The following is a 27,418-nucleotide window of genomic DNA, read 5'->3' as shown; positions in this document are numbered from 1 at the left end:
TGGTAAGCCCCCAGTATGTGTATTAGTGCCTGGGCTTATTCTTCCTCAGGTGCAGGATTTTGCACTTCCTGTCATTGAACTGCATGAGATTCCTGTCAGACTGTTTCTCCAGACTGTCAAGGTTCCTCTGGATGGCAGCATGACCCCTTGGTGTATCAGCTGCTTCTCCTGTTTCTGCAAACTTGCTATGGATATGCTATGCCTCATTGTCCAGATCATTAATGAAGGTGTTAAACAGGACTAGACCCAGTATTGACCCCTGGGGTACATACTGGTGTCCAACTAGACGTGCTGCTGACCACCAATCTCTTGGCCTTGATATTCAGCCAGTTTTGGTCCACCTCATTGTTTGCTTATACTGCTTCTCTATGAGGATCATATGGGAGTGTCTCGGTCTGAAAGACAAATGTCTGCCAAGGAAGGCAGGAACCTCCCTTGGAATGGAGAATATGACCCTCTTCCCTCCGAATTATTATAACTTTGAAATTAAGGGGCTTTCAGGCAAGATATGGGAAAAGGAATAACAGTTCTTTACTAGTATGTATATGGATAACAAGGCAAGCAAACAACAATAATGGCAGCAACAACAAACAAAACCAGAAACCCAGTAACAGCCTTCTCTCGGCTGGGAGGCACATTCTCCTTTGGTGTAGTTATGGTCGCAGCTGGCAGGGGCGCTGGTGACTCCCCAGCCGGGCAGGGCAAGTGCGATGATTCCCCTGCGGCTGCAGGGGGCACTGTGACGTGAGTTCGGCCGTCTCTTTCATGTGTACAATGGCGGATGCAGACGTCGGAAAGGGATAGAGAAGGGGCTTCCTTTACAAACCTCGGGCAGCCGATCCCGGTGCCCCCTCTGGATAGCAAAAGGAGCTGTAGCAGGGACCTCGGAAGCACCAAGCTGGAATGGCAGGTACAAGCAAAAAAAAATCCCAGAGTGGTAGACGGGATGTATCAGAAATTCAGCAGCTGTAGCTGGAACCACGGGACGTCCCAGCAGGCAGGGGTTGCGGGGTTACAGTGTAGCAAAAAAACCGGAGCAGTGGCAAAGAAAGGGCGGGGGCTGGGCAGTGGCAGCCCAGCTCCCGAACCCGGCTGGGAGAGGCTCCCTTGGAGGGGGAAGGGGCTCGGGGATCCCGGGGTTTCCCCTGAGGCACTCGAGCAGATGATTCCTTTGGTGCGGTAGGGTGTTAATAAGGTCCCAGTGCAACGGCTGCTCTTACGAGCAGAGCTCCACTCACGGTAGAAGAAAGGCAGCAGGAGACGGAACCTCGCAGTGGTGGCGAATTCTTCTCACAGCGACAGCAGCCTGTTTCCTCTCTGAAAGCCGAGAAAGCAAGAGAGAGCCAGGACCTGCACCCAACCCCTTGCCCCAGCCCAAATCTCATGGTATCTCTGCCTTTCTCAGAGAAACCCCTCAGCTATCATAGTAAAGCCAGCTGCACTCCTCCCCCTTCTCTGTGGTTACTTCTTTTGTTTCTCTTAAGTACTGATCGTTATTGTTTTTTAGCAAGAAAATGTGAGAAAATCCCCTAAGAGAAAGAAAACAGAAAGGGAAAATCCTAACCTCCAACAGAGAGATAATGTCAAAAGCTTCCCTGAAGTCCAGATAGACAATATCCACTGCTCTCCCCTCATGTGCCAAACCAGGCATTTCATCATAGAAGGTTATCAGGTTGGTCAAGCAAGACTTCCCCTTTGTGAAGCCATGCTGACTACTCCTTGTAACTTTTCTTGTCCTTCACCTGTGTGGAAGTGGTTTTCAGCATCAGGTGCTCCATCACCTTCCCCAGGGATCATGATGAGGCTGACTGGCCTGTAGTTCCCTGGGTCCCCTTTCTTTAAGATTCAGGTGACATTTGCTTTCCTCCACTATTTGGGCACCTCTTCCAATTGCCATGACCATTCAAATATTATGTAGAGTGGCCCCACAATGATATCAGCCAGCTCCCTCTGTGTTCATGGGTGTATCTCATCAGGGCCTGTGATCTTATGTACGTCCAGTTTGCTGAAGTATTCCCTGACCTGATCTTCTTCCAGCAAGAGTACATCTTTCTTGCTCCAGCCTTTCTTCTGGTCTCTGAGACTCAGGATTTCTGAAGGCCAGTGTTATGATCTGGTTATTAAAATTATTAGAAATGCCTCTGCGTGAATTAAGGTGCAAACAAGACCATATGCCAAAGTCAATAGTATGGGTTTTATTTAATAGTAAATATGAGAGAGAGAGAAAGAAAGAGAGACAAAAAAAGAGAAATAAATAGAAAAGAGGTAGGGGGACAGAAAGAGAGTGACAGAGAGAGAATAAAGAAAATATCACCATCTGCGGATCCAAATGATGTTCCATTGATCCTCTCCAGCTGGTCTTCTTGGTGGTGATGGTCCCCCAAAAAGCATAGAACCCGATGGGTTAATATAACTAGTTCAGGCTAGGTAGAAAAACCCAGGCACCTCCCTGGGCGGGGGGGGGTTACCATTGTTTCTTAGGACAGACTCTGGATTTGTTACATCACATGCAGTCCTGTGGTGCAAGGCCTCAGGAATGACTCTGGGGGGACACTTCGGGGGGGAGGTCCTTGATAGATTAAGATACCCCCTCAGTTGTTTCTCACAAGTATGTCCCATGGATGTAGCCTTCCCAGGGTTGGGGGTTCCACAGCCAGTTTGCGTAAGGGAGGATGGATGGGTTCACTGCCCTTGAGCAGAGGCTACGACACACCAAAATTTTCTCCCACCTCGGTTGGGGGGGGGGGGTGGAAATCTGTGTAAACCTGCTCCCAGCAAATGGGTCTGTGGGCTACGGCCTCCCTCACCCCAAAACAAGCCAGAGATGATTCTTAGCATGACTGCTGGGTTTGGCTCTCATTCTTTTCCTTGTTTACTTCTCCCCAAGCCTGAGATGACTGAAGAATGGGTTTCCCTTTGTCTAATCTCAGCAGTTTGACTTTCAGTCTGTCAGGAAAATTAATCCACAAACATCAGAGGTTTATGTCCAAAAAGGAGACAGAGGAGTCCTTTTACTTTATTCAAATAAAGGGAGAGGCCATGGGGCATTCCCCTGGGTTCTCTCAAATTTTTGGAGGACGCAACCTCCTCTTTTATCCTGATTTCCTGGCCGCATTTCCCTTCTCTCTTTCCCCATTGGCTGAGGTACTTGAGAGGTACAGACTTCCCGATATGCCTGATACCAAAGATTTCCCCCTAATGTATAACCCTCCCTTTTAATTTTTAATTCTTACAGAATTTAGGGGTTTTCCCCATTGTTTCTTTCATCTTTCAATGTCTAATTTCATTTATCAGCAAACTTAAAGCTTATTTGTAAAAGCAAATATCTTTTTCCATCAATCAGTCGAATCCTTCCCATTATTTCTTTTATCTCTCAGTGCTAGTTTTATCTACCAGCAGACCCATAGCTTGTTTGTAAAGACAAATCTGCTATTCCTCTCAAGTCCAAAGTTCTAGTCAGGCATCTTTACTGAAGGGTAGGCTTCAGTGGCTTCTTTATACAGTTTTGCTATAATGGGCAAAATTATTTTATAACAGTGTTTAAGGCATGAATCATTTCAGTCCCTGACAGCTGGTCTTGCCAGTAAAGACTGAGGTGAAGAAGGCATTGAGTACCTCAGTATTTTTCCATGTCCTGTATCACCAGGACCCCTGCCCCATTCAGCAGTGGGCTCATGTTTTCCCTAGTCTTCCTTTTGTCACTTGTGTACTTATAGAATCCCTTCTTGTTGCCTTTGGTTGAGGTGATCCTTGAATATTAACCAGCTTTCTTGGGTTCCCCTTCTTTCCAGGGCATTATCCCATGGGACTCTTCCAAGGAGATCCCTGAAGAGGCCCATACTGCTCTCCTGAAATTCAGTATTGTGATCTTGCTTTTTGCTCCCCTGAATTCTGCCATTTCATGGTCACTGTAGCCAAGGTTGCCTTTGGCCTTCACATTCCCAATGAGCCTCTCCAGGAACCTCCTTGACTGCTTATGTTCTGATGTGTTGTTCTTCTAGCAGATATTGGGGTGGTTAAACTGCCTTTGTGGATGTGAGTCTAATTCTAACTGTCTGCAGCTGTGATGTAAATTGATTTTAGTGTATGAAATTTCTCTTCTGTTTTGCAATTAAGGTAGTTAGAAGGTAACCTTTTTTCATCAGGTAATGAGTGTTTCTTACTAATGCCTGTTTTTGAATTGCAAAGGGACTATAAACACCTTATTTTGGGTAGTTTGCTGATTTATCCAGATTTTATAATTTGTGTCCTTGCAGAATAGAATTATATATAAATCTGGTTATATTTCAGTCCGAATAGATGATGTCACAAGTACTATTTTAAAACAGTGGTTAGGAGCAGCAGAACAAAACTGTATTTTAACCTTATGTTGGAAGTGTTATAAACGGGACGACACTCCCAGTACTAAAAGTGATTTCAACATTTATTATAATAAAAAGGCCTAAAGTAAGGGGGCCCGCGGGCTGAGCAGGAGTGTTCCCGTCGAGGATGCTGCAGCGCTGACGCTGGGTCTTCTGAGCAGTGATGTCCCCGATGTTCCAGGTGGAGCGATGTTCCAGGTGGAGTGGCACACCTTCATTGGGTCAGATGCCCCTTTTTATCTTGTTTTTTGTCCCTTTGGATTGGTTTCTTTTTGGATCCTTCATTTGCATGAAGGTTTAAGGTGCTTGATTGGCCCATTATAGTTCTGTCCAGGCTGGCTCGTTTTGCTTGGGGGGTGGTGCACTTTACTTAGGTGTATTATGGTACATAGAGTACCGTATTTCTGACAACTATTCTTGTAACCCCTTTTACCATAACCAAACTAACAGTACATGCTTAACAATTATCAACTATTTTACAACAGTTTCTAACCTATTTTTAACAATTCCCCCCCTCTAAGTATTTGATCAGGCTTCTAGCCTGCATCAACCTTTTAAAGTTCAACTTCTACTTTTCTCAGTTTCTCGTACTGTTCAAGCATAACTCTGGCATTCTGATCACACTGTTATTTCATTAGCATTACTTTTTCGCCATTTTTCCCTTCTACGTTACCTTGCAGCATGATGCTGCTTTGGACAATGCTGGTTACTATCCAGACTAGACATGGAATTGCACATGGTAGAAATATTACACTAGCTAGTGCACACACTGAAAAGAAGGCCAATTTCTTCCACCATTTACCATTCCAGGTGAACAAGTTGTCCCACCAATCAGATTCTCCAAACAAGGGGGTCCTTTTTTTCTGTTCCACCATAGGTTAGTTTTCTAATATTTTGAGTAATGTTTTTAATTACATGACTGTGGTCATCAATCTCTAGGCAGCATTCTGAAGTATTACATTTCCTGCAAATCCCTCCTTCCTCTGTGAGGAGGTAGTCCACTCCCAATCGAATTTGGTAAATTACTGATCATGTTTGTTGTTGCTGCTGGTTTAAGAGATCAATGGTCAGAGTTGTTTGATTGGACATTATTTCAAGTACTGCTTGTAAACGGATGATTTGATTGAGCATATATACTGGGGTTCTGTACCCCCAGGATCCATCTTGGGCCCAGGTAGCTGGCCCATAAGTATTGATAATCTTTTGTGGGGTCCAAATTTCATTGTTCCAATTTTGGGTTCCGCCAAATAAACTCCTTTTCTTTCTGGCCAGATCATCATATACTGGAACTCCCAAGTTTGATTTCGCATCCTTAGGCAGTAAGAAAAAGGATGGTTTTACAGCTCCAATTGTGCAACTCCTGGTCCACCCTCCCGGTAATTTCACATATGCCATGTTACCACAGATCCAAAATAAATTTTTAGGTGCATCCCAGAAATTAGAATCTTGATTCGTTATATGTTTCCAATATTTGGATAGGGTTTCTAATGCCCAGAATGTGTTAATATAATCTCCTAAGCATTCAAACATTTTTTTCTTTTTCACTATATACACATCTACTTTCAGTTTTTTCTATTGACCAATATAAACGGGGAGTTTCTGGGATCCACCTGGTGTGTGTGTCATTTGCTGCTAGATATCTTTTACATGGCATTTGTCCTACTTTTATAGTATACATTTTCCCTTTTCTTGATAAACACTCTTCCCCTATTATTGTTGATTTAAGCTTCCACTCTCCTTCCCTTCTTTTGGGTACTACAATGCTTTTTCTTGATGTAATCCATTTTAAAATGTCTAGGGGACTCAAACTGATACCGTCCCATGGCCAAATCTCACTTAAGTGTGTTCCCCCGCACACCCAACAATCAAATTAAATTCTCTAATCTTTTCCACCATATCGATAAAAAGATTCTTACCATATATTTGTCCCTCTCTATCCCTTTGTCTTTTCAATTGCACTTCTTTCTCTTTGAATGTAACCTCTAAGTTGGTTTCACTTTCATGTTCAAAAGCGTACCCATCTTTCTTTCATAGGGCACTCTCCTGACATCCTCTGGCTTGGGTTTGCAATATTTTTAGCTAGCCAATATATTTTATTATCCTCTTTACAGGTTGTTAACTGGGAGTGATGAATACATTTGGGATTCATGTTTGTGTGTACTCTGATTAATACACTTATATCTCCTCTATACAAGGGATAGTAACACTTCTCACAAGGGTTTCCTCCACTTCCTCTGAAGTGGATGAGTAGTAGCATTGCTATGAGTGGGAGTCTGGTACGGGCTGGCCTCCTCACCTCTCGAACCACAGGGGTTTTCTCGGTGCCCTGAGAGTATTTCCCGGAAGTAGCTCCTAATCTAGTCTTGCCTCACACCTCTGGTTTTCCCTTCTTCTGGAGACATTCTGCCATGACCCTTATTGTACCGACTCCCTTCCCTCAATTTAGTCCCAATTAGGGTTGCAAGGAGAGTGCTCTATGGAACAGTACTGGAAACTGAGATGTTATTCTGATTGTCAATTCTTAGCTAAACAAAACTGAAATGTATAACTATAACAAACATTAACAAACTTTAAGGATATAAGGATAACAGTGTAGAGGTTTTCTGTGGGGAGGTTGTGTTCAGGGTTGTGCTTCTTTCTGTGGTTTTCCTCAGGACCAATTTCAAGTGTTAATCGTCTCTGCTGGCTATAGTCCATTCGCTTGCCTCAGCTGGGGGTTGTACTGGACCCTTCACTCGACTTGCATGAGTCCAGCCCCGCTCCTTTGTTCTTACTGCGATGTTTGTTGTAAGCAGCACCTGGAAGAGGCCTTCAAAGTGAGCAGTTAGTGGAGGGATTTTCCATTATTTGATCAATACCCAGTCTTCCAGATTAATACCATGTATTTTACAGTCCAGTGGGGAAGTTTGGGGACGGTAGCCCTTTTTCCTTAGTTCTTCTAGGGTTGTTGTTACTGTTTCTATATATTTTTGCATGGTCATCCCCCCTCTTGATGTTCCCCAATACTGTACGGGGTAAGCAATAAAGGCAGCCCAAACAACATTTTGTAAGGAGAGACCCCTAGATCTGTTCTGGGTCTTGTTCTTATTTGTAATAGGGCTAGTGGTAAACATTTGACCCAATTCCATTGGGTTTCTAAGACTAATTTTGTTAAAATATTCTTTAAAGTTTGATTTACCCTCTCGACCCTCCCAGAACTCTGAGGGTGCCAAGGGGTATGTAACTCCCACTTTATTCCCAGGGCCCTGATGACTTGTTGCAGAACGCTGAATGTAAAGTGGGGGCCACGGTCCGAATCAATAATATTTACTATCCCGTATCTCAGAATAATTTCTTCCAAGAGAAATTTTGTCACAGTTTGGGCTGTCTCCCTTCTCGTGGGGAACGCTTCAACCCAGTGGGTTAGATGGTCAACTATGACTAATAGATGTTTATACCCTTGGACTGGAGTTAATTCAGTAAAATCAACCTGAATACTCTGGAAAGGTCTTATGGCTAATTTCCTCCCTCCCGGAATGGTTTTTCAGGGGTATCCCCTTCTTGGTGGCCTTTTATATGGACTATGGCAATTTCTTTTGTTCCTCTGAGGGATTTGAGTACTTCCCTGATCAGACTTTCATGTGCCAGATTTTTCCCTTTTGAGTTAAGGTATCCCCTCTCTTGCCAGATTTTTCCAAAGGTATGAGCTATCCCAAAGGCGTATCAAGAATCCGTGTATATTGTCCCTATATTGTCTACTAATAAATCTAAACCTCTCTTTAGGGCATATATCTCGCAACTTTGTGCAGACCAATTCAAGGGTAATTTCCCTTTTTCTTTGATTTCCCCTACTTCAATAATGGCATATCCTGACGCCCTTTTTCCCATTACAATTTGAGAGGATCCATCTATATACAGGACCCTTCCATATGGTAAGGGGTCTTCTTCTAGGTCTTCTCTTACTTTTGTTTTATCTCAATCAACACTATACAATTATGCTCTAAATTTTCCATTGGTTCCTCGATTAGGAATTGAGCAGGATTTAAACATTTTGAGGTGACAATCTCTAGATTCTCAATATTCATCAGGCTTATTTCATACCTCAGGATTCGGCTGTCTGTTAGCCACTGAGGAGCTTTTTGGCTTAACACTATCCTCATGTCGTGGGGTGTGTGTACTCGAATCCTCCCATTGAATGTAAGCTTTAGAGTGTCTTTTAATAAGGTAGCTGTCGCTGCCACAGCTTGAATACAGGCTAGCCACCCTCTTGCAACTGGATCCAATAATTTTGACAGATAAACCACTAGCTTCGTGCTTCCCCCCCCCAATCTTCGGTTATTACTCCATATGCTATCCCTTCTTTAACATTAACAAACAGATCAAATGGTTTTCTTAAACTAGGCAGACTCAAAACTGGGGCTTTTTTTAATCGAGCCTTTAAGTCTTGGAGCCGTTTGGTATCCTCCAGAGTCCAGGCTACAGGTTCTGTACTTATTAATTTTTTCATACAAAAATTTTACAGTTTGAGTATACTGATCTGCGGGGATTGCTGGACTCCAGGACGGTGTGGGTGGGTGGTAACGAAGGATCTCTGAGGCCCGGTCTTTAGAGCATAGGGTTTATTGTAAAGGATGAAGGGCCTTGCTTAGAGTTGTTAGCCGCAACTCGTGGCAGGCCCAGGGAGAGCGGGGGAGAGAGAGATGGTGCCAGGTGGGTGTCCCAGCAGGAAGGTCCAAGAGAGAGAGCGTCCGGTCCCTCGGCCACACCTTATCAGGGGGCTTCAAGGTGGGCTGGGACAGGACTTGGGCCAATGGGGTTACAGACATCGGATACTTCAGGGGAGGGTTACAGGTGAGGGATGAACCATACATTGGGGGGTGAGACAGGACATTCCATTTGACCTTAGGATCTATCAGAAAGGGGGGATTGCATTATTGTTTTCGGGATGCTCAGTAATGAAGGTTTGGTATTTCAAACCTTGTTTTCATCTCGATATCTGTATTCTCTGATTCTTTTGCCAGGCCCTCATATTTATAGGGCCTTGCTATTTCATCTTCCCCAACACTGATCAATCCATAATTTACAATAGCCCATTAGACCGAATAGCTTTCTTACATTTCTTTTAGTCTTGAGTGGTGGAATTGACAGGATCCTCACAACTCTTTCAGGACTGAGCTCTTTGTATCCTTTTCCAATTAGATGCCCCAGGTACTTTACCTCTTCTTCTACAAACTGGAGTTTTTTCTTTGATACTTTTAATCCTTTTTCTCTCAGGAAATTTAGTAAGCTTATACTGGCCTGTTGGACCTGTTATTGATCTTTGCCTGATATTAGTAGGTCATCCATATATTGTAGAATTTGTATTCCTTCCCTGGGTACAAGGGACATAAAAAGATCCTTTAAGGCTCGTCCAAATAGATGAGGGGACTCTGTGAATCCTTGTGGGAGGCGGGTCCACCTAAGTTGTTGTTTACATTTGCAGTCTGTGTCTTCCCATTCGAAGGCAAACCAATTCCTGCTCCCCACCTCCAACGGACAGGCCCAGAAAGCATCTGAGAAGCAGGATGTTTTCTATTGCCATCTGTGTAGCAGTTGTCTTCTGGACAGTTTTCCTTATCTCCTGTTAATGGGCCCATCAATGTCTTACCACATGACTCAGATAACACTCTCCAGGAGCCAGTTCTGTTTAACAGTTGATCAAGGACCCACCACATGACTCAGAATGACATCAGCCCATTGTGAGATGCTCCGCCCAGGGGGGAGGAGCTAAGCATTCCCACCTAGATATATTCTGGGATTTTTGGACATAAAGGCAGCCTTCCCAAAGGTTTCCAAGAGGACACAGCTGGGGTTTCCATTGGACGACTACACCTTTTCTACAGGACCACTGATCCAACAGAAACCACATCTGCCACTCCAAGAGGACTGCAGCCACTCCAATTTGGACTGCTACCAACACACTGGCCAAAGGGGTGTCAGGTTGTATTCTGACTTTGTCAGTGGTCTTCCTTTTGTATTATTGCATGTATTTTGTTTCTTTTCCCTTTTCACAATAAATTGTATTTCTGACTTGGAGTCTCTCACTGGTTTTGCTTTCAAACCAGAACAGCATCATTCAAATCTATTACTGAGAACCATGCATGCTCTCATGGAATTTGACTGAGAAGAGTTATATGGATCTGATAGTATTGGATATCTGGAAATAGTTCGTTTGTTAATTTCCCTTGAATCCTGCACCAATCGATAGATTCCATCAGGTAGAATTGGTGTATTATGTGGTGACATGCATGGTTCTAGTATGCCTTCTTCCACGAGTCCCTGTATCACAGGTGTTAGTCCTCTCTGGCCTTAAGGGGAGATGGGACATTGTTGTACCAAACAGGGGGAATTTCTGACTGCATTTCTATCTTAATTGGTGGGATATTTACCAACCCTTGCCCTCCTCCTTCCACCCAGACAATTGGGCTAATTTTTCCCATATCCCGTTCAGTTAATAACATTATTTGGGGAACCATCCTCCCCTCCTTTGGCACTACTCCAATTCCCATCTTTATTTGCAGGTCCCGCCCCAATAAGTTGCAACTTAGTTTTGGGATATAAAGGAAATCAGCCCTGCATTCCTTTGAGTTGCCTTTTATAATTATGCTCTCTATAACCTGGGCTCTGATTGATTCCCCTTTTGCTCCCTGCACTTTGCAGATCTTTTTGCTTAGCTGAGCATCTCTGGGGAGCTTCGTCACACAGGATCGATCAGCACCTGTGTCCGCTAAAAACTCATATTCTTTGCTCTGGGGGCCAATTTCTAAGTTTACCAGGGGCTCTAGCTGGTGTTCGATCCCATCCCCCAGAGCGTAGAGCCCCTGACACCCCTAGTCATCCTTTCCTCTCAGAATCTCCTCTAGGGTGTCCTGTTCTTTCTCAATTGCTTCATCCATTTGTAATTTTTTACAGAACCTGCTTAACGTGCCCTTTTCCACCGCGGTAATAGCAATACACATAATCTGATGGTGTTTTTTTCCATTTACCCAGCCTCCCTTTATTTTCTGCCCCCCCCCCCCCGTCTCCCCTCTTCCCATTCCTACATTTTCTCTTGCTACTGCCACCATAATTTTTGCTTTGCTTCTGTTCTTCTCATCTCTCCTTAAATAAACTTTTAGAGCTTCCCTTAACAGATCGTTAATTCCCCTTTCTTGCCAATCTTCTAATTTTTCTAATTTCTGTCTAATGTCAAGCCAAGCTTTGGTAACAAACTGTACTTTTAATAATACTTGGCCCTCTGGTCCTTCAGGATCAATGTTGGAATGTAACTGAAAATTTTGTTTTAATTGATTTAGCCATACCCCTGGGGATTCATCCTTTTCCTGACTCCCATCAAATGCCAGTTTGGTATTGCTGCTTTTGGGTACAGATTATTTTATGCCTCTTTTAATTAGGGTCCTGTAGTCTTGCATGTTTCTCCAGCCCTCTTCCTGGTTGGGATTCCAATTTGGGTCCACTACAGGGAGTTTTTGCTCACCCAGGGGTCTTGTACGATTTTCCTTCTCCCAAATCTTTATCCATGCTGACCTTATGAGGTGTATCTCCTCTGGGGAGAAGAGGATGTTCATAACAGAATGCAGCTCCCCCCAGGTATATATATTGGGACCCAGGAACTGATCTATTTGCTGAGCTGTGCCAATTGGATCTTCTATTAAACGAACTAACTCTTTCTTAAATATTCTTACTTCAGAAGCTGTTAGGGGTGCATTTACAAAACCTATTCCTCCTACCCCCCCACCTAGTGGAACTTCCCTCAGGGGAAACAGCCTGTCTGGATTTAGCTCTGGCTTTATTCCACATTTTAATCTGGTATTACAGTAAGGGCCAGCATCTAAAGGGTTATTTGACTGGCTCACTAATTCTTTGTTATCATTTTGGGAGGGTTCAGTTGTTAAGTTGGAGGATATATCCAGAGGTTTTTTCTCGGGGCAAGGTGTTGTATTCTGACTTACAGGTGGAGCATGCTGCAGGTTAGTGGGTGTAGGAGGCAGTGGGGGAAAAGCATCAAGGGGTGGATATGTACGAGGGAGTGGGGTTGTTGGAGGGGGGAAAAATGACATGGAGATTCCCTGAGGAGATAGAGGAGAGTCAGGGATCACTGGAGAGGATAAAGATAGGTTTTGAGAAGCAGGAGGCTGAGTGTTAAGTGAGGGGGTGGCTTGATAATTTGGAGGAAGAGTTGGTGGGGCTACATAGTCTAATGGATCACACCTTTTTTTGAATAGCACCTTCGTTTTCTTTATCTTTTTCCTCTGATTTCTGCTCTTTATCTTTTTTTAGTTTGTATACCTTAGAATCTCCTTCTAAGAATTTGACCCAGCAAGTAACATACTCTACTTCTTCTGAATTAGGGTTTTCTTGGTTACACACTTGCTGATATAATAAATTACATAACCACTTATCTCTACTTCCATACCAGGGCCACTTTAAGGACTTCTGTTGTAATTTCCTCTTTGGCCAATGTTCCACACAATAATAAACCATCCTTACTTGATCTTAACTTTTTAGTTGTTTCCCACTTATTCCAGTCATCCAGTATATTACCAAGGGGGCTTCCAGGAGGAATATTCTTATTCTTTTTCTTTGGTTGCCCTCCTCGTCTACTGTGGGTCTGACCCATAGTGACTTTTAGTTACTATAAGCTTTTGGGCTGGTAAAAACTGCTTGCTGTTACCGGCCCCTTTAAAAAGTTCTGTTTCACTCTTTTTTTAACTTAAGAGAGAGAAGATCTCCTAATCTCTTTCTGTTTATGCAGAAAGGTCTCCTTGCAACTTTGGTGCCCCTGGGCACTCTTATCTGGTGTTCTTATCTAAGGAGCACTTAGTCTTTGTCACTCACACACACTCTGCAGGAGAGACACTCTTATCTCACATTCATTCACACATCAGGCCTGTTCATTCATACTTCTCCACTCTCCTTAGCCGAGTTTTTTTTTGGTCTTGTGCCTCGCCCACCCAGACTATGTAAGGTACCTTTTTTTGACACCCCAGAACCTTAAGTGCTGATACCCTAAGTTTCCCCACTGACCTAGGTTCAGCACCCTGTAAATTTCCCTTTATTTTATTGGACAGAGGAAGGAAACGTTAGCAAACCTCTTAGACTTACACTAAGTGGACTCCTGTTGCCAGAGAATCACTGGTCCGTGTAGGCCCCCACCCTGACCCCTTCCACCTCCCCTGAGGTTTGGCTATCCTTCTTCCCTATAGATAACCTCAGAGTCAGGGGTTCTGACCTCTGCACGTTACCCAAGCTGGACTTCCCACCCCCCCCCGTACCCTTGAGGGAATGGGCCACACAACTACCCCTTGCAGCTGCGGTGCTAAAAGGTCCTACAATAATGTAGCCCTCCTTGCCTTGGGGTCAGCCTCTCTGGGCTTCAGTACCGCAGGGCCTCCAGGAAGGGCCCTGAATTTGGTTGCCTCTAGTGTCAGTTCACCTGTGAGGCTGTCTGCGTGTCACTCAAAACCCTTCGCCCAGCTCCCCACACGCCTGAGAAGCTGAAGCTGATTTGCGGGTGACTCACTGTCTTTCACCATGGCTCCCCACCCACCCGGGGAACAATGGCTTGTTTGCAGGTCACTTGTCAGCTTGTCAGGCATTAACGGGGCCTCCAGAACAAGGAGGGTTGGGGGGGGCGCCTCACTCGGTCTTCCTTCTTTCCCTTCCCTCCGTGTTCCCAGCCGGTCTCCTCACGGAGAAGCCGGAACCGTGGTATAGGAGGTCCCTCTCACTTCGGGGCTCCAAGCCGCTTCAGATGCTGTCCCTATCTCAAACAGGCTCTATACACACACACACTCGCCCCCCCCGCCGAGGCCCCAGATACCAATGCAGGTCCCTCCATGAAGGACAGGTGGCCATCCCATCCTCTGGTCTCGGGCGAGGTTGTATCCTGGTGAAGTCCCCAAGCTGTTATAAACGGGACCACACTCCTGGTACTAAAAGAGATTTCAGCATTGTGAAAAACGCTAATCACTTGGTTTTTCAGTTTTAAAAGTTTAATAATAATAACGTGGTTATAAAAATAGTAATACAATTAGAGTAATAAAAATTTAGAGTTAGGACAATTAAAAGACAATAAAAAGCAAAGAATTATGGACGTCCGGATGCTCTCGGGCACTTAAGCCATGACAAGCATGCCTTGTGAACAAAGGAATAACCTTAAAAGCAATAGCCTGTTGCATATTCCTACATCTCATACATGATGCATAAATTCCTTGCAAATGGAGAGCTTTTCTGGTTTTTGTCAACTTCTTCCCCTTAATCCTGGTGGTTCCATAAAGACAGAGAGAAGGTGGAAGAATGTTTGTCTTTTCTGATAAGGAGGCAGTAACTCTTTAAGGGCCCCATCACTGCCGTCTCTGTGCGAAGAATTTCTTGATTATCTCATCTCTTTCCTGAGCTAGTTAAAAAGTATCTTACATAGCATAGTTTCTATTTTAACTTTGTGTTATAACCTAAAAATACATTTAACACACTACTTAAAAGAATTAATACAGCATAACTTTCTAACATTACACATATAATATTGTAGTATTTGCGAAAAGCCAATCATAAAATATGCATTTTTCACAAGCATTTATTATAATAAAAAGAAAGGCCTAAAGCAAGGGGGCCCCACGGGCTGAGCAGGAGCATTCCCGTTGAAGATGCTGCAGCGCCAGCACTGGGTCTTCTGAGCAGCGATGTCCCCGATGTTCCAGGTGGAGCGATGTTCCAGGTGGAGTGGCACACCTTCATTGGGTCAGATGCCCCTTTTTATACTGTTTTTTTGTCCCTTTGGATTGGTTTCTTTTTGGAGCCTTCATTTGCATGACGGCTTAAGGTGCTTGATTGGCCCATTATAGTTCTGTCCAGGCTGGCTCGTTTTGCTTGGGGGGTGGTGCACTTTACTTAGGTGTATTATGGTACATAGAGTACCGTATTTCTGACAACTATTCTTGTAACCCCTTTTACCATAACCAAACTAACAGTACATGCTTAACAATTATCAGCTATTTTACAACCGTTTCTAACCTATTTTTAACAGAAGTGAAAGAGTAAGTAAACTGAACATAAGTACATATATGGGCATGTAGGAAAAAATTAGGGAGGCCAAAGCTCAGTTAGAATTTAAGTTGGCAACTTTTGTAAAGGATAATAAAAAATGTTTTTACAAATATATTAAGGGCAAAAGGAAGGGTAAGACCAACCTTTGTTTTCTACTGGATGACGGAGGGAACTTAGTAACTGCAGATGAGGAAAAGGCATAAGTGTTTAACGCCTTCTTTGCCTCAGTCTTTAGTGGGAAGATGGCTTGTCCTCAAGACAACTGTCCTCCTGGTTTGGTAGAGGGTGTCAGGGAGCAGAATGATCCCCCTGTTATCCAGGAGGAGGCAGTCAGAGAACTTCTGAGATGCTTGGATATTCATAAATCTATGGGACTAGATGGGATCCATCCCAGCGTGAAGAGGGAGCTGGCAGATGAGCTTGCGAAGCCGCTCTCCATCATTTATCAGGAGTCGTGGCTCACTGGTGAAGTTCCAGATGACTGGAAGTTGGCCAATGTGACGCCCATTCACAAAAAGGGTGGGAAGGAGGATCCTGGTAATTATAGGCCAGTTAGCCTGACCTCAGTACCTGGTAAGGTAATGGAACAGTTTATATTGAGTGTCATCACACAGCACTTAAAGGATGGCCAGGGTATCAGACCCAGCCAGCATAGGTTTAGGAGGGGTAGGTCGTGTTTGACCAACCTGATCTCCCTTTATGACCAGGTGACCTGCCTGGTAGATGCGGGAAAGGTTGTGGATGTTGTCTATTTGGACTTCAGCAAGGCCTTTGACACTGTCTCCCACAGCACACTCCTGGAAAAGCTGGCAGCCCATGGCTTGGACAGGTGCACTCTTTGCTGGGTTAAGAACTGGCTGGATGGCCGGGCCCAGAGAGTGGTGGTGAATGGTGCTGCATCCAGCTGGTGGCCAATCACTAGTGGTGTTCCTCAGGAGTCTGTGCTGAGGCCAGTTCTGTTCAATATTTTTATTGACGACATGGATGAGGGTATTGAGTCTTTCATTAGTAAATTTGTGGATGACACTAAGCTGGGAGCATGTTGATCTGTTGGAAGGTAGGAGGACTCTGCAGAGGGACCTGGAACGGTTGGATGGATGGGCAGAGTCCAATAAGATAATGTTTAAGTCCAAGTGCCGAGTCCTGCATTTTGGCCACAATAATCCCCTGCAACGTTATAGGCTGGGGACAGTGTGGCTGGACAGTGCCGAGGCAGAAAGGGACCTGGGGGTACTGGTCAACAGCCGACTGAACATGAGCCAGCAGTGTGCCCTGGTGGCCATGAAGGCCAACAGCATCCTGGCCTGTATCAGGAATAGTGTGGCCAGCAGGACTAGGGAAGTCATTCTTCCCCTGTACTTGGCACTGGTGAGGCCGCACCTTGAGTACTGTGTCCAGTTCTGGGCCCCTCAGTTTAGGAAGGACGTTGAGATGCTTGAGTGTGTCCAGAGGAGGGCAACAAGGCTGGTGAGGGGCTTGGAAGACAAGCCCTGTGAGGAATGACTGAGGGATCTGGGGTTGTTTAGCCTGGAGAAAAGGAGACTCAGATGTGACCTTTGTCATGGCTGCAGCTGGTCTGTAGCGGCAAAGATAAATTTGGCCATAACAGACCCCCAAACTCGTCCAGCCTAGAAGTAAACAAATCCCTGGGTAAGCAAAGATAGGATGGATTTGAACCCAAGCAGGGAACCCCAGCCAATCCCATTCAACCCTGAATGCAGACACATCATTGGCCAGAGAGCTGGGCGATGCTGAAACCCCGACCAATCAGTTGCCTAAGCATGGGAATTTTGAACTCTCTATATAAGGGGGCAGCCATAATAAATCTTTGTTGTTTGTCTCATGATCATTGGAGAGTTCTGTCTTTTCTGTCTCCAACCAATGACCCAACGTGCGGCGGTTACCTGCTACGACTTCAAGCAGTTGAGCGCCGGCTAGCACTGCCTTTGTGAGGCTGAGTCCGCCACGTGAGCGGGCACTCCAGGGTTATGGCATCTGCCTCCCTGATAGTGCTAAGCGCTGTGGTGTGGGTAACGCAGCTTTGGTAGCTTCACGCTGAGAGGAAGCGAAGGGACGAGAGAAGGACACTTTGCTTGCGAGCCTGAGAGCTTTTATTCCCCCATGCATGGTCGGAGCTAATTGCCCTCAGCGCAATGCAAAGCAAATGTTGATGGACAAAGAACTTGCAACAGATTAAGGTAGGGGGTGGGCGGACAGGGGTGGAAACCTGCCTCGCCCAATAGGGATAAACGACAGGGGAGTGACATGGATCATAACAACCTATGGTAACATAACAGAGGTGGGTACAGCGTTCTGGGACAAATAGAAGTGCTAAGGTGGGGTGATTGATGCAGAACTTTCATGAAGAAGCAGGGAGTGGTTACAAGATTGACACTTGTCAGGGAGTAAGCAAACCTTGACTGACAGAACCATGTAAGGAGAAAACTGGGAGAAGTGAGAAGATTGACAGGTCTGAGTGGCAGGAGCTCCTGTGGTAAACAACTTGGAGCAAACCACTGTGAGGGAAAATAGGGGTACAAGGAACAAACCTAACTAACATTAATAAAATCCCTAACTAAATCAACCCAACCTACAACACCAATGTAATAGACCTTATCACTCTACAACTTCCTGAAACGTGGTTGTAGTCAGGTGGGGGTTGGTCTCTTACTCCAGGCAGCAACTGACAGAACAAGAGGACACAGTCTTAAGCTGCGCTAAGGGAAATATAGGTTGGATATTAGGAAAAAGCTTTTTATGCAAAGAGTGATAAAGTACTGGAATTGTCTGCCTGGGGAGGGAGTGGACTCACCATCCTGGGATGTGTTTAAAAAAAGATTGGATGTGGCACTCAGTGCCATGGTTTAGTTGAGGTGTTAGGGCATGGGTTGGATTCAATAATCTTAAAGGTGTCTTCCAACCTAGTGATTCTGTGATATAAATGGAAGCTTCAACTTTGGAAAAACAAAAGTGGAACAACATTTGATGCTGGAAAAAAGTTAATAGAGGAATTTTCTGTGATTTTGTTGGGTGCTTTTTGTTTTGTTTTCTTTTGTTCAGTACTTCTAATTAACATCAAAGGTTATTTTATCTTAATAGTAAATAGAGACTCAACCTGTACTTTATCAAACTTTTATTTTGTTGTATATTTTCTGACACAGCTTCAATATGGGACTTGTGCACTTCACCTGCTAGCATACCTTATTGAGAAGCATACTATCATGCTATATTTCTTCACCTTTTGTTTTTCTTTTTTTTTTTCTTTTTTATGGTGGAAGAACACTAATTCTGCTGTTAGATCTTTTCATCATAGGATCATGCCTGTTGTTTCAGTCATAAATTCTTAGGAATTCTGCAGTAGTTTTCCCTTTTACCCCATATCTTCATTTTTCCTTTAAAACACCATCCAAACAAAACCCCATTGGTATTTAGGCACAATAAGAGGACAGAGAAAGCATCTTATGTCAACACTGTGTTTGTGTTGCATAGAAGTATTCCAGTTAAACAAGAATGGCACCAATAAAATTTTACGGGGTCCTGACAAGATCCTTCTACTGTTTTATACTCTCAGGCTGTCCTAATTATTTTTATTTTTATGCAAAACACTTGCTTGATGACTGTGGAATAGAAAGAAGTGTGGGGTTTGTTTGTTTGGGGTTTTTTTGCATAGGTCTATCTTTAAATTATGTTTTGTATATTTATAAATATACTGTTTGGAGTTGAGGACTGTTATTAGGTTACCTTCTTAATGAAACCTGTTATTTGAAATAGTCTGGGATTATGTCAGTGGAAATAGCTATTGGCAACATCTTTGAAAAAACTAGAAGAAAAGCTGAGGTGGATAAACAGTATTATTTTTTATATAGACAACTTTCCTCCTAATTTCTTCTGTAGAAGCTCAAGAATTCGTTTTGTCTTTTTAAAAATTCTTTCAAAGGTAGCTAGCAGTGTTGCTTAACTTTAAAAAGGTACGCATTGCAAAATGATTAACATTTTTCTTCCTATTAATTATTAATCTGTAGAAACCAATGTCTCTAAATAGACTTTTAAGCTGTGTTAACATTTGAGGAAAGGTGTAGCCAGTTTGCTAGGGCACTTGGTGTACCCATTCAGTGTTTTGATAAGTTAGTGAAAAGTCTGATCATTGCAATGATTGAGTTCTAAAGTCATCCTCATCTCTATTTTAACAACTAATTGGGACCAATTTCACACAGATTTTTTTTTTTTAATTAAGGATTGGTTGTTTCATTTTGTTAACACTGAAATTGTAATACTTACCCATCCTTAAGTGGGATTTGAGGTAAAATAAGTATAAAGTTTCCTTGGGTTGGAATAAGTATGTTCATGTTAGGCATTTTAGCTATACGTAATTGTATATAAAGAAGCTGAGTATGTAACTATATGAAAATATTTAAAATCTTATTTGCTGTTAAGGAATCCTGTCATTGGTTCAGCAGAGGTGGGCATGTGATTTTCTTTTGTTAATACCTACTTACAGATATGTGGAAAAGGGTTTTTTTTAAATAAACTTTCCCATGCAGAGTACATTGCTCTATTTTTTCTGGGATAGTTTCCAGAAACTGAAAATAATGGTATGCATAGATTTAGCTAACATTAGATAATCAGATTGCGAGGCTATGGTGATTCTGTGTAGTTAGTATAAGCAGTTTCTCTAAAATAGTTTAAAAATTAGTCATATAATCATAACATTGGAAAGGACCCACAAGGATCATTGAAGTCCAACTCGCAGCCCTGCACAGGACAGCCCCAAGAATCACACCATGTGCCCAAGAAGATTGTCCAAAGGCTTCTTGAATTCTGTCAGGCTTGGTGCTGTGACCACTTCCCTGGGGAGCCTGCTCCAGTGCCCAACCACCCTCTGGGTGAAAAACCTTTTCCTAATATCCAACCTAACCTCCAGTAACACAGCTCCAGTCATTCCCTCGGGTCCTGTCGCTAGTCATGAGAGTGAAGAGATCAGCACCTGCCCCTTCACTTCCCTCATTAAGATGTTGAGGACTGCAATGAGGTCTCGTCTCAGTCTCCTCTCCTCCAGGCTGAACAAACCAAGTGACCTCAGCTGCTCCTCATATGGCTTCCCCTCTAGGCCCTTCACTATGTTTGTAGCCCTCCTTTGGATGTTCTCCAATAGCTTTATATCTTTCTTATATTGTGGCATCCAAAACTGCACAAAGGACTCAAGGTTGGACTCTATGATTCTATGAATTGTTGCCACTTGTCTTGGTTTAAGGGACAGGTGTCTGCCAAAGAAGGTGGGAACCTCCCTTGGAATGGGAAATGTGACCCCCTTCCCTCTAAATTATTATAACTTTGAAATTACGGGGCTTTCAGGCAAAGATATGGGAAAAGGAATAACAGTACTTTATATATATATAAAAAAATATATAAATCAATACAAATAAACAAGAACAGTGGCAGCAACAACAAAGAAAACCAGAAAACCAATCTCGGCTGTCAAGCACATTCCCCTTTGGTGTAGTTATGTAGTCGGCAGGGCCGCTGTAATGATTCCCCCATGGCTGCAGGGGGCGCTGTGGCGCGAGCTCAGCTACCTCTCCACGTGGGTAATGGCAACTCAGCCGGCGAGAGAAAGAAGGGGCAAACTCACGGGGGTCAGCCGGTGTCAGTGCCACTCGGGAAGCTGAATGGACTGCAGCAGGAAAACCTCGGAGCAGCAGGCTGGAACAGCAGAGACAGGCACACCTAGGGTGGCAAACAAAGTGTAGCAAAGACTCCAGAGCTGTGCCGGAAGCCGCGGGCTGTCCGGGCGGGCATGGGGTGTCAGGTTTAAGTGTAGTAAAAAGCCCTGAAGCAGTGGGAGAAAACATTGGGGCTGGGTGGCGGCAGATGGGCTGCTGCAGGCAGCTGCCGTAAGCAGCCAGGAGACACTCCCTCCGGAGGGGGTCAGGGTCCCTGGTTTTTCCCTGAGCCACCCGAGTAGATGGTGAGGGTCCTTCCCAATGAGGTTGGGTATTGAAAAAGGTCCCAGTTCAACAGCTGCTCTTACGAGCAAAGGCTCACCCACGGTAGGAGAAGCAATAAAGGGCTGAACTCCCCGGTGGCAGCGAATTCTGCCCCACAATAGCACCAGCCCGACTGTTCCCCTCCGGTCCCGAGAGAGTGAGGGACGACCCCAGCCCCTTACTCCCCCAGCCAAAATCTAGCGGTATCTCTGCACTTTCCAAGATAAAACCCCCCAGCTAAGAGACTGCAGCCAGCTGCACCGCTCCCCTCATCTTGGCCACATCCTTTGTCTCTCTTAAGTATTCATCGTTCTGGTCTCGGGCAACAAATGCGAGAAAAATTCCAAGAGGAAGGCAGGCAGGAAGGCAGGCAGGCAGGAAGGCAGGCAGGCAGGAAGGAAGGCAGGCAGGCAGGAAGGAAGGCAGGCAGGAAGGCAGGCAGGAAGGAAGGAAGGCAGGAAGGAAGGCAGGAAGGAAGGCAGGAAGGAAGGCAGGAAGGCAGGAAGGCAGGAAGGCAGGAAGGAAGGAAGGAAGGAAGGAAGGAAGGAAGGAAGGAATCCTAATGTCCAGCATCACTTAAAACTATAGAACTTAATGTTGAAAATACAGAAGTCTTCCTAGTTAGGACTAGGCAAGAATATAAGAGGTGACTGGAAATTATAGGGATCTTGTCCTTGGCAATGATGAAAGTTTAAAATCTTAGTAATAGTGAGTTGCTCTTTGAAATTAATACATTTGGTAAAAGTCATGGCCAGAGGGACAGCTTCTTTTTTGAATAGCAAGGTAAGACACCATTTTGCATCTCTTTGGGGGAAAACCATATTTGGTGTGAAGCTGAGAGATGTTAAGCATTGCTTCTAACTGAATGCATTAAGCAATTGGCAGTTGGAATAGCATCAAATTTAAGTTATTGATCTTGACCTATAAAATTCTAAATGGTATAGAGCCATCTAAGGGTGTCCTGGTTCTGACTGGGCTTTAGTTAACTTTCTTCATTGTAGTCCTTGTGGCATTTTGCTTTGGATTTGTGGCTAAAACAGTGTTGATAACACACTGCTGTCTTGACTGTTGCTGAATAGTGTGTTCAGAGTGTTAAAACTTTCTCAATTTCTCACTGTTCCCTCTGCCCTCCAGCAAGTAGGTTAGAGGTGGGCAAGAAGTTGAGAGGAGAGACAGCCAGGACAGCTGACTGAAATTGGCCAAAGGGATTCCATACCATGTCAGGTATCATCTCAACAATAAAAAAAAAAAAGAGGGTGTGTGTTCCAAGGTAGCCGTTGCTCAGTTTGGCTGGACGTTGGTCTGCTTGTGGGAGGTAGTGAGTGAGTGATTGACTTTGCATTGCTTTGTTTTTTTGTTTTTTTTTTTTTTTCTGTTTCCACCAGCCCCTTCTTATTTTTCCCTCACTTATTAAACTTTTTTTCAACACAGGAATTTTCTTGCTTTTGTTCTTCCTATTCTCTACCCTGTTCTGTTGGGAGCTGGGGGAGTGAGCAAGCAGCTGTGTGTGTGGTTAAATGCTGTCTGGGGTCAACCCACCACAGACACGATCTTTCTAACCTTGCCTCAAGTGAAATACAGTGTACAGATGCCGTGCTTTGACATGGAAGTGAATTTTTTTTCTAGGAAGTTGGGTCAAACCAATCAGTGGTCAGGTTTGGATATTGGCACCTGGAGTGACCACTGAAAGTATGGACACGCCTCTGAGAACACAGGGGGTTAAAAGCAAGAACTCCCAGGGGAACTGTCTCTTTGGTTCTGGTCGTCAGAGAGTGCAGACTCTCCCCTGCCCAGCCATGGGCTGGGTGGGGGAGGGGAAGCCACGCTGCCTTGTCCAGGTAGGCCGAGGGGCTGAGGGTCTGGAACCGAGCCAGCTCCTGTGGACGGAAGGGTGGAGAGAAGTGGAGATGCCTTTGTCCCCCCCCCCCCCCCCCCCCAGAGGGATAGTGACAGAGAGCCTGATGGCACCTGGAAATTTGCTGGCAGAGGAGGTGGAGAAGGGGGGGGGGATGATGCCCAGCGTGGGAGACGGGATGCTGGACAGAAATTTTAGCCGTCCAGGGAGTTTGAACTTTTAACCCTTTCCAGGAAATGAGGGCTTTGTAAAATATTACTCCTCCTTGATTTGTAGTGGAAGAGAGACAGTCCGGGACCTGAGATGTTAGAAGAAGAAATATTTAGGTGGGAGGAGATGATGAAGTAGCTTTTGGCTAGACTTTTCTTGTTAGCCATAGACTGAACCAAAATCTCCTGCAATAGAGACTGCATTTTAGGGGGATGCAGTAGTGACCCAAGGAGACCTGCTTCAGCTTTTAACAGCACAGGAATGGCAAGAACAGAAGAAAGCTGAGGAGGGAATGGTGATGCCCTCTGTCTTTGGGAAGAAGATGATCTCTGTTCTTAGACCCTTGGCCCCAGGGCAAAATGGGGGGGACTGTAGTCCCAGGATGAGAAACTGAACTGTTGTATCTTTGGGTCCATGGCAAAGCATCCTTACAGGAGCCCTATGAGCAGTCTGTCCATGCACGGTGGTGAGAGCACTGTGACATGGAAAGGAGAGTGTCACACTGGCAAATTTTCTCCGGGTGGTTGCCATGTGTGACAGGGAAACACAGGAGGTGGCAACTGTGTTTCCTGGGGGGTCTGTGGTGCAAGAGGGACTTCTCTCTCCCTTAATAGTTTGAGTATTGATTATCTGAAAGGTGGTAATTTGATCAAGAATCCCGGGTGATGTTTCATAGTCGGTGTTTTGGAAATTAGGAGGAGGAGGGGTGTTTTAAAAGGTCTTCATCCTGGATTTAGTTCATGTGTTTTCTGTAGTAGTAGTTTAATAAAGTTTTTTTTCCCTTTGTTATTAAGCTTGAGCCTGCTCTGCTCTGTTCCTGATAACATCTCACAGCATTTATTTGAGGAAAGTGTATTTTCATAGGGGCGCTGGCATTGCGCCAGTGTCAAACCATAACAACAGACAAAACAATTCTTTCACTGGTTTAACTTGTTTTTGTCAGGATGGGGAGATGCAAAGGAGAGTGCTATACTAACAAGACTGCAGCTTTGCCAATGGAAACAATGTTGGCACTGGTACTGCTTCTGCTGTTATATGTAATCTGTATAATTTATTTATTTGACTTTCATTCTGATGGAAGTGAAAGTTGGCTTTGAGAATTTCTATTTTATAGAAAAAAATGGTTTTTTGCAAGATTTTTATTACCAGCTAAGCTGTTTTGTTGGCTATTTTTACTCTCAACTGCGATTTTTCTTTTTTTTTCTTGTGTATTTTAAGCCAGAAGATTACTTTCATATCACTTCTAAAATACTTGTAAATTGGTAGAATCAATAGGTGAATGGTCTGAAATAGCTGATAATTTAAATAGTATAAAACATTAGCTGTATAAAAGTTTTCATTTTTAAAAGGTTTTGAGAGCAACACTTGGCTTTGCTTCGATTGCTCCTTCCACTGCTGCTTCCCCCCATTTGATTTCTTCGGGTAGAAAGAGGTCAAAATTGAGGAAAGGGTAAGGAATGTTTTAATGAGTTTAGCCTTTGACTTAAACTGAAGTGTTCTTTTGTCATATTATGAAGTCTGTGAGTTGTCATGCATTTGTATTTGCTCTTCATAGCCTGCATGTTGTACTTGGGGAAGACATTTTGGCTGAAATATAATCCAGTGTGAATGCTGTAATTTTTTTTAGGTGCAGATTTTGATACTGTGATCTGTGTTTGTTGTTTGAGAAACAGGTTGTATTGTAGCCTGAATAGAAGCCTGAGTAGGCTTAAAATACAGCAGATCAGTTACCTCTGGTACTACTTATTTACTGAAGATGAACAAATTGGGTAATAAAAAAAGATGGTTATAGAGAGCCTTTGTCCCCTTTGGATGGTTCAGAGTGCTTTTCTCCAGTGTGAGTTATTTGGGGAAATGGGTTATCTGAACCTGTGAAGCTTTCCAAATTCTGTTTGTTGGAAATAAGTAATTTGAGAGAGGTTGCACATGTAAACATCTGATAACTTTATTTGAAATAAAGGTTTGGAATTTTATCCGTTTCAACTGAGATCTTTCATTAGTTTCATAGCTCTGTTCTGTGAGAATAAACAGAAGCCTTAACTTTTAAGGACACCCATTGTTACATGTTTTTTAGGTGGTATCATGGAAAACTCGACAGAACAATTGCAGAAGAACGTCTTTGGCAAGCGGAAAAACCTGGAAGTTACCTTATTCGAGAGAGTGATCGGAGACCGGGTTCATTTGTGCTTTCATTCCTTAGTAAAACAAGTGTCAATCATTTTAGGTGAGAAGTAAATGTTTTCTTTTAAAAAACCGTAACTTATTTATTTGTGGATTTAGAATGTAGTACGGTATAGAAAACAATTGTATTATAAATTGAATATTTTTTACTTTTCTTTTTATCCATGTATGGTATAACTCTTTGCTAGGGTTTAATTGTTTTAAACCATGCTACAAAAATTCCTTTACAGGCTGAAGAATGAAAATGTGAGGAAACCAGCATTATCAGGATAAAAAAGCTTGTCTAAAGCTGTTGTGACTAAATTTACAGTAACATGTAGGCTTTTTAGTAGTAATTAGATTGTTTGAAGTCTATTCCTCAGGTACTGCAGCTTAAAGAACATATTTGAATGCCAAAGTCATAGCAAATCAGTGTTTATAAGATAGCTATAACAAGGGGAAACAAAGAGGTAATATGTTTAAAAATATGAGGATTTGCTAGAATCAGCTTTCAGTCTATGTTAGAATTAGTTGTTCTAAATACAAGTATCCATTTATCTGAAATTGTAATTGTGGTTATTTTACCATTAGCAAGTTACAGACATTAATTTAGTCTCCTTTGGTGTAAATCAGATGTTCTGGGAAGCGCTTGAATGTTAGTCAGCATGTAGTGTGCTGCAGTGTAATGTTCATCTTCACAAAATACGATATCAAGTGCATCTTCAGCACTAGAAAAAACCTTTGTCAGCTATCTAGATAACAAGAAATAAACAGAAAGCAAATTTTCTTGCAAAGCAAACAAATAGCATGCACGTGTTTGCATCATGTCTGAGCTAACAATTCATGCTTCTCAGCTATACTGTTTCTTGTTAGGAAACTGATTACTGTGTAGCAATAGTAGAGAATGAAGCTATGTTAATACTTGTTTTTTAAGTTTAAGTTTTCAAGAGTCTCATTTTTAATAACTTCTACTTATTGTAGCCAATATCAGGTGTTGAATGTTGGTTTGTGTCCACCATAAAATTGTTTCTGGCATCTCAGAAAATGGGAAACCATTAAATGCTACTTTCTAAGAAAGGAATCCTTATATTTTCAAATCTTAAAGAATCTTTTCTTCTTGGTTCCATTAAATATGTGAACTATCTGAAGGAAACTAATTTGTCTGCTGATACTGGTATTCATAGAGCAGACCTGCTTTTGATTTTACTTGTTGACTGCAGAGTGTATATATTTTTTGTTATTAGAAGGGCAGATGCCACACTCAAACATTTTTCCAGCCTCAAGATTGACAGTCTTGAAGTTAATTCAGCCAAATAGAGGGATGTGCCCCCTGGGTCCCATAGACTGGAAGTGTCACTTCCACCAAAGCTTGGTCTCTGCCAAAAATGAGTGAAATTTTCATTGCTTGATGATCTCCCTGTTATTTGTTTCCTAAAAGTGATATTTCTCAGATTAAACTTTCCTTATATATTTCTGTTTGACTAAAATACTAGTACTGTAGGTGAAAATTCTCCAAATCCCCCTTCCCCCAAGTTGTATATGGGCATATGTTCATGCAGCATATGATTGACAGATAGTGTATGAGTCCATCAAAACAAAATTCTTTTTGGCTGTAGTAGTGTATTTTTTTTGGTGAGTTGCTGAGTGATATAAAATACTGGGAAGGAAAATATTTATATTTTCATCTTGCCCTTCAGAATTTTCTGTAATTGAATGGAGGTTAGCACATGTGATGTCTATCTACAAGAATGGCCAGAAAGAGGATTTGGAGAACTACAGGCCTG

The 27,418-nt window shown here is 43.3% G+C and overlaps 1 protein-coding gene across 1 annotated transcript in view; it reads left to right on the top strand.

Annotated features, from left to right (window-relative positions):
- The window catches only part of LOC128802364 (ras GTPase-activating protein 1-like), a 160,886-nt gene that overhangs the window by 5,079 nt on the left and 128,389 nt on the right, over nucleotides 1-27,418 (top strand). Inside the window, exon 2 of the mRNA XM_053968686.1 lies at nucleotides 25,549-25,698. Coding sequence (XP_053824661.1) covers nucleotides 25,549-25,698 — 150 coding nt within the window. The remainder of the gene's footprint in view (nucleotides 1-25,548; nucleotides 25,699-27,418) is intronic.

This window comes from Vidua chalybeata, chromosome W (assembly GCF_026979565.1).
Source record: "Vidua chalybeata isolate OUT-0048 chromosome W, bVidCha1 merged haplotype, whole genome shotgun sequence".
Lineage (NCBI taxonomy): Eukaryota > Metazoa > Chordata > Aves > Passeriformes > Viduidae > Vidua > Vidua chalybeata.
This window is presented reverse-complemented; position numbering and strand designations above follow the sequence as displayed.